Source organism: Salvelinus fontinalis, chromosome 26 (assembly GCF_029448725.1).
Source record: "Salvelinus fontinalis isolate EN_2023a chromosome 26, ASM2944872v1, whole genome shotgun sequence".
Taxonomy (NCBI): domain Eukaryota; kingdom Metazoa; phylum Chordata; class Actinopteri; order Salmoniformes; family Salmonidae; genus Salvelinus; species Salvelinus fontinalis.
Window position 1 is genome coordinate 44,009,179 of NC_074690.1, and position 18,572 is coordinate 44,027,750.

The 18,572-nt window shown below is 45.5% G+C and overlaps 1 protein-coding gene across 2 annotated transcripts in view; it reads left to right on the forward strand.

Moving 5' to 3' along the window:
• LOC129824406 (neurocan core protein-like) overlaps positions 1 to 18,572 on the forward strand; it is a 73,133-nt gene that overhangs the window by 45,463 nt on the left and 9,098 nt on the right. For both annotated transcript variants that reach the window (XM_055884021.1, XM_055884022.1), the window contains one exon: positions 8,978 to 9,091. In XM_055884021.1, the coding sequence (XP_055739996.1) occupies positions 8,978 to 9,091 (114 nt within the window). The remainder of the gene's footprint in view (positions 1 to 8,977; positions 9,092 to 18,572) is intronic.

Genomic DNA, 18,572 nt, shown 5'->3' on the forward strand with positions numbered 1-18,572 from the left:
CTACTTACCCCGGCCTGCTAACTTTAAAAGCCGTGTCTCCGTTTATTTTTTGTTAAAAAAAATCTGTCGGCCCCAACTCATGCCCTGTGTGTAGTTAACCACCCCCCTCTGCCCATTCATCACCATTTTACCTTTTGTTGTTGTCTTAGCTGATTAGCGGTTGTTGTATTACCCATTGTTGCCTTAGCTAGCTCTCGCAAACACCACCTGTGATTGCTTTATGCCTCGCTTTATGTCTCTCTCAAAATGTCAATATGCCTGGTACACTGTTGTTTGGGATAGTTATTATTGTCTTAGTTTACTGCGGAGCCCCTAGTCCCACTCAACATGCCTCAGATACCTCCTTTGTCCCACCTCCCACACATGTGATGACCTCACCCAGCATAACTAGCCCATTCAGAGATGCAACCTCTCTTATCATCACTTGGTGCCTGGGTTTACCTCCACTGTACCCGCTCCCCACCATAACCCTGTCTGTACATTATGCCCTGAGTTTATTCTACCATGCCCAGAAATCTGCTCCTTTTATTCTCTGTCCCCAACGCACTAGACGACCAGTTTTGATAGCTTTTAGCCGTACCCTCATCCTACTCCTCCTCTGTTCCTCAGGTGATGTGGAGGTTAACCCAGGCCCTGCGTGTCCCCAAGCATGCTCATTTGTTCACTTCTGTACCCGAAAAAGCCTTGGTTTCATGCATGTTAACATGAGAAGCCTCCTCCCTAAGTTTGTTTTACTCACGGCTGCAGCACACTGCGCCAACCCTAATGTTCTTGCTGTGTCTGAACCCTGGCTAAGGAAGGCCACCAAAGATTCTGAGATTTCCATTCTCAACTACAACATTTTCTGTCAAGATAGAACTGCTAAAGGGGGAGGAGTTGCAATCTACTGCAGAGATAGTTTATGCCCAAACAGTTCGAGCTTCTAATTAAAAAAATAAATCTCTCCAGAAATAAGTCTCTCACTGTTGCCGCCTGTTATAGACCCCCCATCAGCTCCCAGCTGTGCCCAGGACACCATATGTGAAATGACTGCACCCCATCTATCTTCAGAGTTCGTTCTGCTAGGTGACCTAAACTGGGATATGCTTAACACCCCGGCAGTCCTACAATCTAAGCTAGATGCCCTCCATCTCACACAAATTAAACATGGGCACCCTCATAGATATTATCCTGACCAACTTGCCCTCCAAATACACCTCTGCTGTTTTCAATCAGGATCTCAGCAATCACTGCCTCATTGCCTGCATCCGCTATGGGTCCGCGGTCAAACGATCACCCCTCATCACTGTCAAACACTCCCTTAAACACTTCTGCGAGCAGGCCTTTCTAGTCGACCGGGATCCTTCCAGGTTTCCTGGAAGGATATTGACCTCATCCCGTCAGTCGAAGATGCCTGGTTGTTCTTTAAAAGTAATTTCCTCACCATCATAAACAAGCATGCCCCTTTCAAAAAAATGTAGAACTAAGAAGAGATATATCCCTTGTTTCACTCCAGACCTGACTGCCCTCGACCAGCACAAAAACATCCTGTGGCTTACTGCACTAGCATCGAATAGTCCCCACGATATGCAACTTTTCAGGGAAATCAGGAACCAATACACGCAGTCAGGAAAGCAAAGGCTAGCTTTTTCAAACAGAAATTTGCATCCTGTAGCTCTAACTCCAAAATGTTTTGAGACACTGTAAAGTCCATGGAGAATAAGAGCACCTCTTCCCAGCTGCCCACTGCACTGAGGCTAGGTAACACTGTCACCACCGATAAATCCACGATATTTGAGAATTACAATAAGCATTTCTCTACGGCTGGCCATTGCTTTCCTCCTGGCTTTCGAATCTGTCAATCACCGTATCCTTATCGGCAGACTCAACAGCCTTGGTTTCTCAAATGACTGCCTCGCCTGGTTCACCAACTACTTCTCAAACAGAGTTCAGTGTGTCAAATTGGAGGACCTGTTGTCTGGACCTCTGGCAGTCTCTATGGGGGTACCACAGGGTTCAATTCTCAGGCCGACTCTTTTCTCTGTATATATCAACGATGTCGCTCTTGCTGCGGGGGATTCCCTGATCCACCTCTACGCAGACGACACCATTCTGTATACATCTGGCCCTTCTTTGGACACTGTGTTAACTAACCTCCAAACGAGCTTCAATGCCATACAACACTCCTTCCGTGGCCTCCAACTGCTCTTAAACGCTAGTAAAACCAAATACATGCTTTTCAACCGTTCGCTGCCCGCACTCGCCCGCCGGACTAACATCACTACTCTGGACGGTTCTGACTACAAATACCTAGGTGTCTGGTTGGACTGTAAACTCTCCTTCCAGACTCATATTAAACATCTCCAATCCAAAATTAAATCTAGAATTGGCTTCCTATTTCGCGACAAAGCCTCCTTCACTCACGCCGCCAAACATACCCTCGTAAAACTGACTATCCTACCGATCCTCGACTTCTGCGATGTCATTTACAAAATAGCTTCCAATACTCTACTCAGCAAACTGGATGCAGTCTATCCCAGTGCCATCCGCTTTGTCACCAAAGCTCCTTATACCACCCACCACTGCGACCTGTATGCTCTAGTCGGCTGGCCCTCGCTACATATTTGTCACCAGACTCACTGGCTCCAGGTCATCTATAAGTCTATGCTAGGTAAAGCTCCACTTTATCTCAGCTCACTAGTCACCATAAAAACACCCACCAGTAGCACGCACTCCAGCAGGTATATCTCACTGGTCGTCCCCAAAGCCAACACCTCTTTGGCCGCCTTTCCTTCCAGTTCTCTGCTGCCAATGACTGGAACGAGTTGCAAAAATCACTGAAGCTGGAGACTTATATGTCCCTCACTAACTTTAAACATCAGCTATCTGAGCAGCTAACCGATCGCTGCAGCTGAACATAGCCCATCTTTAAATAGCCCACCCAATCTACCTACCTCATCCCCATATTGTTTTAATTTACTTATCTGCTCATTTGCACACCAGTATTTCTACTTGCACATCATCATCTGCTCATCTATCACTCCACTCTATCACTGTTAATTTGCTAAACTGTAATTACTTCGCTACTATGGTCTATATATTGCCTTACCTCCTCACGCCATTTTCACACACTATATTTTTTTCTATTGTGTTATTGACTGTACGCTTGTTTATTCCATGTGTAACTCTGTGTTGTTGTTTGAGTCACACTGCTTTGCTTTATCTTGGCCAGGTCGCAGTTGTAAATGGGAACTTGTTCTCAACTAGTTTAGCTGGTTAAATAAAGGTGAAATATATATATTTTTTAAATGTAAGTATTCAGTTGTTTTATTTGTTGAATATTTTAATGTATTTGGAAACAGTATTTTCAAATTCTTATTTCAAATACTATTCACCTGGGTTAAATCCATGGGAGTGTATTTGAGTATTTCAAATCCAATTTGGCAGATTATTTGGTTTTTACAAATACAATTTAAATACTCAAATAAAAGTACTTGTTTTGAGCTGTGTATTAAATACTACTCAAATACACATGTATTTGAACCCAGGTCTGTGAGATAGTCAAAGCTTTCCTTAATTCTCTATGTACAGACTCAGTGAGCATGGCCTTGCTATTGAGAGAGGCCGCCATAGCTTGTTTTCTCTTGAGATGCAGGTCTGCCTATGTGCACACCGCCCACAAACTGAGGTGGAAACTTAGCTGCACTTCATAACCACCTGCCAAATGTATGACCATATTAGAGACACATATTTCCCTCAGATTACACAAAGCATTCCAAAGCAAATCCAATTTGGATAAACTTCCATATCTATTGGGTGAAATATCACAGTGTGCCATCACAGCAGCAAGATTTGTGACCTGTTGCCACAAGAAAAGGGCAACCAGTGAAGAACACTATTGTACATTGTTTATTTTGTATTTTATTTAACCTTTATTTAACTAGGCAAGTCAGTTAATAATAAATTCTTATTTACAATGATGGCCTACCAAAGGGCAAAAGATCTCCTGCTGGGACGGGGGCCTGGAATTAAAAAAATAAATACAATATAAATATAGGAGAAAACACACATCACAACAAGAGAAACAACACAACACCACATAAAGAGAGACCTAAGACAACAACATAGCAAGGCAGCAACACATGACAACACAGCATGGTAGCAACACAACATGACAACAACATGGTAGTAGCACAACATGGTAGCACTACAAAACATGTGTGGCAAACCTCTTCAAGGTTATAAGCGTTTGTCACAAATTAAGTGGGAAACTGTCACCAAATTACCCCAGAATGAGAGTTCTTTCGAACAGGACAGTACCTGTGTGTTTGTTTCTCCGTCATGGTCCACCCAGGTCGTAGGCAAGGTCAAGGATAGCAGGGTTCGGTACACGAATCGGGTTCTCGGTACGTCCAGGTCCAAACGCCAACAGGTAAGTCCAAAACAGTCCAGCTCATACACGGTAAATCCAGCCAATATCTATTGTCTCTTTCTCTACGGTTCATAGATCCTTCCACCCCTCTCTTCCTCTTCCTGGTTTTCCTTGACCCTTTATCTGTGTGTCGGCTCCACCTTCTGTGGGTTCCCCTTGCTTCTGGGACTTGTAGTTTTGGCAGTCGGCCATTTTGTGATCTGTATTTCTGATCGGGATGGCCATTTTAGTGATCGGGCAGAGCCCGTTTATTAGTTCTGCTCTCACATCTGCCATTTATTTACATTTACATTTAAGTCATTTAGCAGACGCTCTTATCCAGAGCGACTTACAAATTGGTGCATTCACCTTATGATATCCAGTGGAACAACCACTTTACAATAGTGCATCTACCTCTTTTAAGGGGGGGGGGGGTTAGAAGGATTACTTTATCCTATCCTAGGTATTCCTTAAAGAGGTGGGGTTTCAGGTGTCTCCGGAAGGTGGTGATTGACTCCGCTGACCTGGCGTCGTGAGGGAGTTTGTTCCACCATTGGGGTGCCAGAGCAGCGAACAGTTTTGACTGGGCTGAGTGGGAACTGTACTTCCTCAGAGGTAGGGAGGCGAGCAGGCCAGAGGTGGATGAACGCAGTGCCCTTGTTTGGGTGTAGGGCCTGATCAGAGCCTGAAGGTACGGAGGTGCCGTTCCCCTCACAGCTCCGTAGGCAAGCACCATGGTCTTGTAGCGGATGCGAGCTTCAACTGGAAGCCAGTGGAGAGAGCGGAGGAGCGGGGTGACGTGAGAGAACTTGGGAAAGTTGAACACCAGACGGGCTGCGGCGTTCTGGATTTATCACTCGACCCCCTTCATTGCCACACATGGTACAAACATTATTGGGCAAAGTCAACAGCACAAAGGTCAAGAAGGTAGAGACAACAATACATCATGCAAATCAGCCACAACTGTCATTAAGAGTGTCCATAATTGAGTCTTTGAATGAAGAGATTGAGATAAAACTGTCCAGTTTGAGTGTTTGTTGCAGCTCGTTCCAGTCGCTAGCTACAGCGAACTGAAAAGACGAGCGAACCAGGGATGTGTGTGCTTTGGGGACCTTTAACAGAATATGACTGGCAGAACGTGTGTTGTATGTGGGGGATGAGGGCTGCATTAGATAGCTCAGATAGGGGGGAGGCCTAAGAGGGTTTTATAAATAAGCATCAACCAGTGGGTCTTGTGACGGGTATACAGAGATGACCAGTTTACAGAGGAGTATAGAGTGCAGTGATGTGTCCTATAAGCAGCATTGGTGGCATATATGATGGCCCAATGGTAAAGAACATCTAGCTGCTCGAGAGCGCCCTTACCTGACGATCTATAAATTATGTCTCCGTAATCTAGCATGGGTAGGATGGTCATCTGAATCAGAGTTAGTTTGGCAGCTGGGGTGAAAAAGGAGCGATTACGATAGAGGAAACCAAGTCTAGATTTAACTTTAGCCTGCAGCTTTGATATGTGCTGAGAGAGGGACAGTGCACTGTCTAGCCATACTCCCAAGTACTTGTATGAGGTGACTACCTCAAGCTCTAAACCCTCAGAGGTAGTAATCACACCTGTGGGAAGAGAGGCATTCTTCTTACCAAACCACATGACCTTTGTTTTGGAGGTGTTCAGAACAAGGATAAGGGTAGAGAAAGCTTGTTGGACACTAAGAAAGCTTTGTTGTAGAGCATTTAACACAAAGTAAAGTAACTAAACTTTGGCCTTTCCGATAGCCTGAGTGCATTTATTTCTCAATTGCCTGAACAAGAGCCAGTCAGCCTGAGTATGTGTGTTTCGCCAAATGCAACTCTTGAGGTGGAGTAACTCTGCAAGATCACGGTCGAACCAGGGGCTGAACCGTTTTTTAAATTCTCATTTTCTTTATGGGGGCGTGTTTGTTAACAATACCACTGAAAATATCAAAAAAGAAGGTCCAAGCATCTTCGACAGAGGGGATCAAGCTGATTCTATACCATTTTACAGACGTCAGGTCATGAAGGAAGGCTCGCTCATTAAAGTTTTTTAGCAAGCCTCTATGACAAATCAGGACAGGTCATTTCACTGAGCAGCCGATACGAACACAGGCTGTAACGCAGTGGTTTCTAAGGTCATTACAGAAAACACCAGACTGATACCCATCAGGATTATTTGTGAGGGTAACATTGAGGACAGTAGACTTTTCTGGGTGTTTGGAGTCATACCTTGTGGGATTGGTGATAATCTGAGAAAGATTTAGGGAGTCCCATTGCTTTAGGACTTGGTCAGGTGGTTGAAGCATGTCCCAGTTTAGGTCACCTAGCAGGACAAATTCAGACTTGGTGTAGGGGGCCAGGAGAGAGCTTAGGACAGGTAGGATACAGGTCGGTGCTGATGGAGGACAATAACACCCAGCAACAGTCAACAAAGAGCTATTTGAAAGTTGAACGCTTAAAACCAGCAAATCAAATTATTGGGGACAGACTTGGTGGAGACAACTGAGCACTGAGGGTGATCATTGGTAAAGATTGCCACTCTCCCACCTTTGGAAGATCTGTTTTGCCGAAAAAGGTTATAACCAGAAAGGTTAACATCAGTATTCAAAACACTCTAACTTAACCACGTCTCAGTAACGACCAACACATCTGGTATGGGGCTGTAAACCCACACTTTCAATTGATACATTTTAAGTAATACTCTTCTAGTGTTAAAGTGCAGAAAACCCAGGTTTTTACGAGAGCAGATATCAGAGCACAAGTCGGAATTGGGGCTATCAACAGTAGATGGGCCAGGGTGTACATGCACATTTCCAGATATCATCAACAGTAATACAATCAGGGCACGGCATAGGACAGGGAGAGCTCTGCAGTGCTGATTTATGACATCTGAATGTGCATCAGATGGCAACAAGACCATATTGTACAGCAATTTCATCGGGTAACATGAACACAAAGCCGACGAGAGGTAAATACAACTCATATTCGTGTTTATTTATTTTCCCTTTTGTACAGAGCCATAATATGACATTTGAAATGTCTCTATTCCTTTGAAACTTTAATGAGGGTTATGTTTACTGTTCATTTTTGATTATTTCACTTTTGTTTATTATCTATTTCACTTGCTTGGCAATGTAAACAAACGTTTCCTAATGCCAATATAGCCCATTGAATTGAGAGAGAGAGATGGCTCTCGCTACCTTGCGCTTGGCACAGGAATAATGAAATAAGTGAACTGGCTCTGAAGTACGCTCAGGGCGCCCTGATTCATGAAGTAGGAAGGAGAGGGACAAAGAAGAGGAAAACAGAAGCATCCACAGTAATCTTGAGTTGCCATGGTGAGAATTAAATGATCCTCTTCCCTTCCAAAACATGTACCTTTAAAGTTTAGTAATTTTGTAGAAGCTCTTATCCAGTACCACTTACAGTCAGTGCATTCATAGTAACTTTTACTCAATAAAGCAGCTATCGGCAAAGTCAGTGCTAGTAAGAAAAGACACGTGTTCGTGCAAGAAGGCAAAGGGGGATACGTAGTCAGTTGCACAACTGAATGCATTCACCCGAAATGTATCTTCCATATTTAACCCAACCCCTCTGAATCAGAGAGGTGCGGGGGGCTGCCTTATCGACATCCACGTCATTGGCACCAGGGGGGGGGGGGTCGTTTTTGTTGGAGGTTATCCATCCTAGCCATCTCTGGGAATTGAACCGGCGACCTTTCGACTTACTGGCCCAACGCTCTTAACTGCTAGGCTAAAGACGCAGAGAAGTAGCCAAATATTCCATACGCTGTAACGGTCTCCCTCTCAGGAGACTGAAAATATTTGGCATGGGTCCTCAGATCCTTAAAAGGTTCTACAGCTGCACTATCAAGAGCATCCTGACTGGTTGCATCACTGCCTGGTATGACAACTGCTTGGCCTCCAACCGCAAGGCACTACAGAGGGTAATGCGAACGGCCCAGTACATCACTGGGGCCAAGCTTCCTGCCATCCAGGACCTATATACCAGGCGGTGTCAGAGGAAGGCCTTGAAAATTGTCAAAGACTCCAGCCACCCTAGTCATAAACTGTTCTCTCTGCTACCGCATGGCAAGCAGTACCGGAGCGCCAAGTCTAGGTCCAAGAGGCTTCTAAACAGCTTCTACCCCAAAGCCATAAGACTCCTGAACATCTAGTCAAATGGCTACCCAGACTATTCACATTGCCCTCCCCTCTCCACACCACTGCCACTCTCTGTTGTCATCTATGCATAGTCACTTTAATGAACTCTACCTACATGTACATACTAGCTCAACTAACCGGTGCACCCGCACATTGACTCTGTTCTGGCACCCCCCTGTATATATTGTTATTTTTTACTGCTCCTCTTTAATTATTTGTTACTTTTATCTCTTATTCTTATCCGTATTTTTTTTAACTGCACTGTCGGTTAGGGGCTCGTAAGTAAGCATTTCACTGTAAGGTGAAATACCTGTTGTATTTGGCGCATGTGACTAATACAATTTGATTTGATTTAAAGTGGACGGTTACTCTAGGACTCTCCAACCTGTGTTGTGTGTGCTTTTTCTAACAGACGTGGATGACTGCCAGTCCAATCCATGTCTTAACGGAGGCACCTGCATCGACAAGATCGACTCGTTTGTCTGCCTCTGTCTGCCCAGCTACACAGGAGACACCTGTGAGAAAGGTAAGACAGTGAAATACACACTGGTCAACGCATGGCGCGAGCATGGAAACACACCATAGTCAATACACACAGCCTAAACGGAGAGAGAGACTTTCATCTAACATACACGTCTCCAAATTATACAGGGGCATGTTTTAATGGAGCTTTCACTCAAGTCTCACATTTAACCATGACACTAGTACCTTATGGAAAATAATATCTCAATTTGTGATGTTTTGTTTTTGCTACTTCTATATGTGTAGCTCTATAAACGTGTCAACAGTAAATACCTAGATACAGTATCTACAGGGTTCAGGATGATGTTGCCTGTCTGCTATCAGCAGTCTACAGCAGCCAGCTGTGATCCAGATCATCTTGATCAGCCTTATGTGCAGTATCAGCAGCTAACATCTCAGTGCACTATCAATCAATCAATCAAATGTATTTATAAAGCCCTTCTTATATCAGCAGATGTCACAAAGTGCTGTACAGAAACCCAGCCTAAAACCCCAAACAGCAAGAAATGCATATGTAGAAGCATGGTGGCTAGGAAAAACTCCCTAGAAAGGCAGGACCCTAGGAAGAAACCTAGAGAGGAACCAGGCTCTGAGGGGTGGCCAGTCCTCTTCTGGCTGTGCCGGGTGGAGATTATAAGAGCACATGGCCATTTAAAGGCTGATTGTTATTCAAGATGTTCAAACGTTCATAGATGACCAGCAGGGTCAAATAATAATAATCACAGTGGTTGTAGAGGGTGCAACACGTCTGTTACCTGTTAGCTGAAGTGGTCTATCAGTCAATTTCTTGGGCTACTATACCTATTTTGCCAATTGGCCTGGACCCTTTTACTACACGGACCCCTGCTGATCCACCACGACTGATCTGCCGACGTAACCGCACGAGGGGACTACAACAGACTTCTTCCATCACAACTTCCCTCTATGACCCTTCTGCTAGCCTGCTAGCCCTGGCCCGCTAGCTGTTTGAATCGCCATGTCTCCAGCCTGTCCAGCTACTCATTGGACCCTATGATCACTCGACTACGCATGCCTCTCCCTAATGTTAATATGCCTTGTCCATTGCTGTTTTGGTTAGTGATTATTGTCTTATTTCACTGTAAAGCCTCCAGCCCTGCTCAATATGCCTCCGCTAACCCTCTTGTCCCACCTCACACACATGCGGTGACCTCACCTGGTGTAATTGATGTCTCTAGAGACAATACCTCTCTCATCGTCACTCAATGCCTAGGTTTACCTCCACTGTATTCACATCCTACCATACCTTTGTCTGTACATTATGCATTGAATCTATTCTACCGTGCCCAGAAACCTGCTCCTTTTACTCTCTGTTCCGAACGTACTAGACGACCAGTTCTTATAGCCCTTAGCCCTTATCCTACTCTGCTCCTCTGGTGATGTAGAGGTTAATCCAGGCCCTGCAGTGCCTAGCTCCACTCCCATTCCCCAGGCGCTCTCATTTGTTGACTTCTCTAACTGAAAAAACCTTGGTTTCATGCATGTTAACATTAGAAGCCTCCTCCCTAAGTTTGTTTTATTCACTGCTTTAGCACACTCTGCCAACTCGGAAGTGCTAGCCTTGTCTGAATCCTGGATTAGGAAGGCCACCAAAAACCCTGAAATTTCCATCCCTAACTATAACATTTCCCGACAAGATAGAATTGCCAAAGGGGGCAGAGTGGCAATCTACTGCAGAGATAGCCTGCAGACTTCTGTCTTACTATCCAGGTCTGTGCCCAAACAATTTGAGCTTCTACTTTTAAAAATCCACCTTTCCAGAAACAAGTCTCTCACCATTGCCGCTTGCTATAGACCACCTTCTGCCCCCAGCTGTGCCCTGGACACCATATGTGAATTGATTGCCCCCCATCTATCTTCAGAGCTCGTGCTGTTAGGTGACCTAAATTGGGACATGCTTAACACCCCGGCTATCCTACAATCTCACACAAATGCCCTCAATTTCACACAAATTATCAATGAACCTACCAGGTACAACCCCAAATCCGTAAACACAGGCACCCTCATAGATATCATCCTAACCAACCTGCCCTCCAAATACACCTCTGCTGTCTTCAACCAGGATCTCAGCGATCACTGCCTCATTGCTTGCGTCCGTAATGGATCTGCGGTCAAACGACCACCCCTCATCACTGTCAAACGCTCACTAAAACACTTCAGTGAGCAGGCCTTTCTAATCGACCTGGCCCGGGTATCCTGGAAGGGTATTGACCTCATTCCGTCAGTCGAAGATGCCTGGTTATTCTTTAAAAGTGCTTTCCTCACAATCTTAAATAAGCATGCCCCATTCAAAGAAATTTGAACCAGGAACAGATATAGCCCGTGGTTCACTCCAGACCTGACTGCCCTTGACCAGCATAAAAACATCCTGTGGCATACGGCATTAGCATCGAATAGCCCCCGCGATACGCAACTTTTCAGGGAAGATAGGAACCAATGTAGACAGGCAGTTAGGAAAGCAAAGGCTAGCCTTTTCAAACAGAAATTTGCATTCTGCAGCACAAACTCCAAAAAGATCTGGGACACTGTAAATTACATGGAGATTAAGAGCACCTCCTCCCAGCGTCCCACTGCACTGAGGCTAGGAAACACTGTCACCACTGATAAATCCACAATAATTGAGAATTTCAATAAGCATTTTTCTACGGCTGGCCATGCTTTCCACCTGGCCACCGCTACCCAGTTCAACAGCCCTGCAACCCCCACAGCAACTTGCCCAAGCCTCCCCCATTTCACCTTCACCCAAATGTTCTGAAAGAGCTGCAAAATCAGGACCCCTACAAATCAGCAGAGCAAACCCACTGGCTCCAGATCATCTATAAGTCTTTGCTAGGTAAAGCCCCACCTTATCTCAGCTCACTAGTCACCATAGCAGCACCCACCTGTAGCACGCGCTCCAGCAGGTATATTTCACTGGTCACCCCCAAAGCTAATTCCTCCTTTGGCCGCCTTTCCTTCCAGTTCTCTGCTGCCAATGACGGGAAAGAATTGCAAAAATCACTGAAGCTGGAGACTCATATCTCCCTCACTAACTTTAAGCACCAGCTGTCAGAGCAGCTCACAGATCACTGCACCTGTAAATAGCCCATCTGTAAATAACCCATGCATCTACCTCATCTCCATACTGTTATCTATTTGTTTTGCTCCTTTGCACCCCAGTATCTCTACTTCCACATTCATCTTCTGCACATCTATCACTCCAGTGTTTAATTGCTAAATTGTAATTATTTCACCACTGTGGCCTATTTATTGCCTTACCTCCCTTATCTTACCTCATTTGCACACACTGTATATAGACTCTTTTCTATTGTGTTATTGACTGTATGTTTGTTTATTCCATGTGCAACTCTGTGTTGTTGTTTGTGTTCCTGAGCTTCCTTTAATGATGCTTTGCTTTATCTTGGCCAGGTTGCAGTTGTAAATGAGAACTTGTTCTCAACCAGCCTACCTGGTGAAAAAAAAAAAAAAAAAAAGTACCTCAGGAGTAAATGTTAGTTGGCTTTTCATAGCCGATCATTCAGAGGTCTAGACAGCAGGTGCGGTAGAGAGGAGGAGAAGGTTGAAAACAGAAGGTCCGGGACAAGGTAGCACATCCGTTGAACAGGTCAGGGTTCCCTAGCCGCAGGAAGAACAGTTGAAACTGGAGCAGCAGCACGACCAGATGGACTGGGGACAGCCAGGAGTCATCTGGCCAGGTAGTCTTGAGGCATGGTCCTAGGGCTCAGACAGAGAGACAGAGACAGACACAGAGACAGACACAGAGACAGACACAGAGACAGACACAGAGACAGACACAGAGACAGAGACAGAGACAGAGACAGAGACAGAGACAGAGACAGAGACAGAGACAGAGACAGAGACAGAGACAGCGACAGAGACAGCGACAGCGACAGAGACAGAGACAGAGAGAGAGAGAAAAGAGTTTGAGTTTTAAATAATCTTTATTGGGTCTGGGAGCCCACCACACACTATATACTCATACAAAACCACAGTTACACATCAATTAAAAACACAACTCCAATTCCTTCTCCACAGTAACTAAACACAACAGCCTCTGAATACCCCATATACTCAAAAGCAGATCAATATTGTTGACAAGTTTATAATAGGCAAACTCAACCCTTAGTCTCGCTGCCAACATTCCCTCCAGCATTCCCACCACATCCAAAGACACTTGTCCCCGAATACTGTTCTTTCGGGTCTTCCATATCGCAAATTTTGCTGCCCCTAACACAAAACTAAGCAACACAACGACACCCTTTTGACTGAACCTGTACTTTGGCCCAAATATATACAGTTGGGAAGAGAAAACGGCAGGGTAGCCTAGTGGTTAGAGCGTTGGGCTAGTAACCGAAAGGTTGCAAGTTCAAATCCCCGAGCTGACAAGGTACAAATCTGTCGTTCTGCCCCTGAACAAGGCAGTTAACCCACTGTTCCTAGGCCGTCATTGAAAATAAGAGTTTATTCTTAACTGACTTGCCTAGTTAAATAAAAAATAAAAAGGTAAAATGTAAGTCGCTCTGGATAAGAGCGTCAGCGAAATGACTTAAATGTAAATGTAAATGTAAAACCTCTCCCAACGTTGAGAACCAGTCAGTGATCAGGTCAATCATCCCGACCAACCTGGGACACAGTAAAAACAGATGTGCCCGAGTTTCAGACTCAGCACAGAATGGACACCCTTCCCCAACAGTAGGATCCAGGTGTACCAGATGCATGTTGGTGGCTATAGCTCCATGTATTATCCTCCATTGGAGGTCAGCTGTCCTCTTATCAATCGGCAGTTTGTATAATGAGCGCCAACAGCCTTTTGGGGAAGCACCTGGACCAAGCACACCTGCCCACCTTGTCGATTTTACCCCTTCCAGGGAAGAGGCATGGGACACCTTTACACATATTATGTACATGGCCTTCTTTCCCACCTCCTTGAACTCCCCCAGCTCCGGGGTATGGAAGGAAAGCAGCATCCCCACGTCCTCCTCGAATGCCCCTACCGCAGCACTAACAATCAGTGCAGGGAACACATAATCCAGACCCTCCTTCCACCAATCAGATTTGGAAGTGTCAGTCACATACTGCAGATGAAGTACTGGCAAGGAGTCACAGACCTCAGCGACGACCTTCCTCAGTAGGCGAGATGATCGGATCCCTGCTCTTTCTCCCAGCTCCTCCAACGATCTGCTGCTGCTCTGCATCAGATGACCCAGCTTGGTGCACCCCACGCCTAACAGGCATGAATGCAGGCTGGCTGAACCCAGAGCACGGAACTGGATGGCATTGTTATAAAAAAGAGGCTCTTCAAAAAGCCACATCCCTGGTGGCGTGTAGGCCTTACGGGACTTGACAAGAACCCTCCAAGCCTGCATAACAGACTCATAAAATGGAGTCAGGCCAGGCAACTCACCCCCCTCCAGCTTTAAGAGGAAAAGGTGCTTGTCTAAGCCCAAACAGCCCGCTCTCCTCATCAGTGTGTAGGCTGTGTCGACCCAGCTAGAACCGTCACTGTACAACAGTCTCTGGGCTGCTTGAAGCCAGAAAGCCATGATCCTAGAGGAAATGTCCACCAGGCCTTGCCCACCCTCGTGCAGTGGCAGGTACAGGGCTGCAACTTTGATCCAGTGTTGTCCAGACCAGAAGAAATTGACAAGGGTCCTCTGAAGCTCTTGTATCAGACCCTTTGGTGGCTGCAAAATCATTAGTCTGTGCCACAGGGTAGAGGCAGCAAGATTATTAGCTACCAGGACCCTTCCCCTATAAGACAGCTGGGGTAGCACCCATTTCCATCTTGACAGTCTGGCACACACTTTCTCCACTACACCCTCCCAGTACACACTTTCTCCACTACACCCTCCCAGTACACACTTTCTCCACTACACCCTCCCAGTTCTTTTTCTGAAAGACATCAGAGCCTAGAAAACCTCACAATGTCTTCATCCCGTCTCTGCCCCACTGAAGCCCCCCTGGTAACCGTGGAGTGGACCCCATCTGAAGCCCCCCTGGTAACCGTGGAGTGGACCCCATCTGAAGCTGACCTGCCCACAGCGCTTCACTCTTTCCCCAATTGACTCTAGCTGAGAAGGCCCTCTCATACACCTTTTAAGCGTTTGAGAGAACCTTAACATCCTCACCCCCTGTAATAAAAACTGTCACATCATCTGCATACGCAGACAGTGCTATCGTGGGACCCTTCATTACACCTGGCACAGAGAAACCAGTAAGCTTCGCTCTTAAAAAACAAAGCCTTGGTTCAATCGCCAGACTATATAACTGCCCAGAAATTGGGCATCCCTGCCTGATGCCCCTTTGGACGGGGATGGGGCAACTCAAACCACCCCCCACCTTCACCATACACGAGGCCCCAGCATACAGTAAATTCATCCAAGACAAAAAAACATCCCCAAACCCAAAAGCTTTCATCGTTTTAAACAAGTACTGGGGGTCCACGCGATCAAAAGCCTTCTCCTGATCCAAAGAAAGTAAACCCACATTTACATCAGACAGTTTACAAAATGTCTAAAACATCTCTTATCAGAAACAAGTTGTCAACGATAGAGAGGTCAGGTACACAGTAGGACTGGTCCTTGTGGACCAACAATCCCAGATACTCTTTCAACCTGTTTGAGAGACATTTAGAAACAATTTTGTATTCTGCGCACAACAAAGCAACAGGTCTCCAATTTTTTATGAGAGCCAAATCCCCCTTTTTTGGCAACAGTGAAAGCACCGCACGTTGACAGAACACAGGAAGAGAACCCTCATGAAAAGATTCACACACCACTTCCTAAAAATCCTCCCCAATAGACCCCCAAAAGTGCTTATAAAACTCTGATGGTAAACCATCAATGCCAGGGGCTCGGCCTGTTGAGAGCTGCATAACTGCGGTGGACAGCTCTTGCAGTGTAATGTCAGAGTCCAAAGCAACTCTCTGCTCAGGTCCCAATTGAGGAAGACCGTGTAACAACTGTTCAGTACACAGAGAGTCACAATCCTCTGCCTTATAGAGGGCAGAGTAGAAATCCACGGCATGTTGACGCATTTCACTGTCATCCGTGGTCACCTTCCCATCAGGGAGACGAAGGGAGACCATCTGTTTACGTTGCAATGTCGACTGTCCTAGGTTTTTAAAAAAGCGCTAGGAGCATCCATATCCTCGAGGGAAGCGAAACGAGACCTAATCAAGGCACCCTTCACTCTTTCATGCAGAAACGACCTCAGTTCATGTCTCTTGTCCTGTAAGTTCATGACTAGTCCAGGGTCGTTCTGAGTGAGCAACTTCAATTCAGTAGAATTGATGTCCTGTTCAAGGGCCTTGATAGTCTCTTTAACTTCAATTTGAGACAGAGCACTATACTGTTGACAAAATAATCGTATTTGGGCCTTCCCAGCATCCCACCATTATCTCAAGGACTCAAAATTCCCTTTTGTGACCCTCCATTTTTCCCAAAACAACAAAAACCTTTCACAAAACATGACATCATGTAACAATTTAACATTAAAATACCAGTAAGGTGATGACCTTCGTGGACAGGACAAAGGAATATCAACAGTAACAATATGATGATCAGAGAAACCCACAGGAGTAATGGCACACCTTCCAACCCTACTACAGTACTGCTCAGATACATACAACCTGTCTAACCTTGCTGCACTGACACGACCTTCATTAATTTTTAGCCATGTGTACTGCCTAACTTTTGCATTCCTTACTCTCCACACATCAGAAAGCTCTAACTCAGTTAATAGACCAGACAGGCAAGTCTGACAATCTCTGTTGTAGATACCACAGTCACCCCTAAGCTTGAGGAAAACAAGATTGCCACCCCAGCACTGAAATTAGTACCATGACTGAGTATATGCTGCCCCTCCCACCACATACCCCAGTCAACCTCATTTTCCTCATCACTATGTGTCTCCTGTAGTAAAACTACATTAAGCCTTTTCTGTTTTATTACTTCTAATACCCAAGCCCTCTTATTCCTGTCCCTTCCCCCATTAATATTGAGAGAACCTACCCTTAGTACCTCCATATAAAAAAGGAGAAAAGAAAAGCAGAAGAAACCACAGAGAAACCAAAGAGAAAAAAGACACCCTATGAAGCATGATCATCATCATTATTTAATTTTTCTCTTATTAACCTGACCACGTTTCCCACCACCTTTTACTGCTGCAACAGCAGTAACAAATTTCCTCAAGCGAAACTGCTTCTTCTCACTCAACTGGTCTAACCCCACCGTCTTCTGTAACACCACAGCTGACCTCACAAACTTATCAACATCAAAATAATCTGCCAATTTGACAGATTTTCCAAAAGTCTGATCCAGAAACCCATTTACCTCCTAGATCGTAAATTGAGTCCTCACCAGCTGCTATCATATCAAAACAGATATCCATATCCTTCTCCTGATCCTCCTCAGCTGAGGCCACAGACCACTGACTCCCCTCTACCACATCCCTTTCAACACTCCCCACTTGCACCCCATCACTCGTACCAGGCATCTCCTCCACTACCTGGGAGACTAGCCCCACCTGAACCCCATTACTCGTTGTGGGCATCTCCTCCACTACCTGGGAGCCTAGCTCCACATGAACCCCCTCCTGTACCCCATTACTCGTAGTAGGCATCTCCTCCACTACCTGGGAGCCTAGCTCCACATGAACCCCCTCCTGTACCCCATTACTCGTAGTCGGCATCTCCTCCACCACCTGGGAGCCTAGCTCCACATGAACCCTCTCCTGTACCCCATTACTCGTAGTGGGCATCTCCTCCACCACCTGGGAGCCTAGCTTCTCCCTTTTCGGGCAAGCATGTCGCTTATGACCAACATCCCCACACTCAAAACACCGTTGACTACCCGTACTAGCATACGCCATATACAGACAATTGTCATACTTGACTTTAAACGATAGCTGTAAAGTCTGCTCTGGTGAGTCCAAAAACATAAACACCTGTCGCCGAAACGACATAACCTGTTTCAACGCCGGGTGTTTGTAACCCAACGGGACAACCTTAATTGAACTTGCAAACTTCCCAAAGTGCAATAACCCGCGCTCCAATAGCTCATTTGGAATAAACGGCGGTACATTTGAAATCGTTACCCTTGTTGATGGAGAAATAAGCGGCGTAACTTGAATAAACATTCCTTTAAGAAGTACCCCGTGCTCAACCATACGATCTACAACCGCTTTATTCATCCGTGACGCATAAGCAACATTCTCATATCCTACCTTCTCTCCTACGGCGACCAGCAACTCCTCCACCGTGACAGTAGCTTCAGTAACACACCTAAAGCCGTGCCGAAGTGACAGGGACGGCATCCCCATTCGGGCTGCCATCCTCGCCAAACTCCGGGTAATTTGGATACGAAAAAAAAAAATACTTAATTCTACCACACAAAAATAATAATAACCTTAATCGTGCACAGAAGAAAACAAAGAATGCCACCAAGAAAGAGAAAACCGAAAGAAAG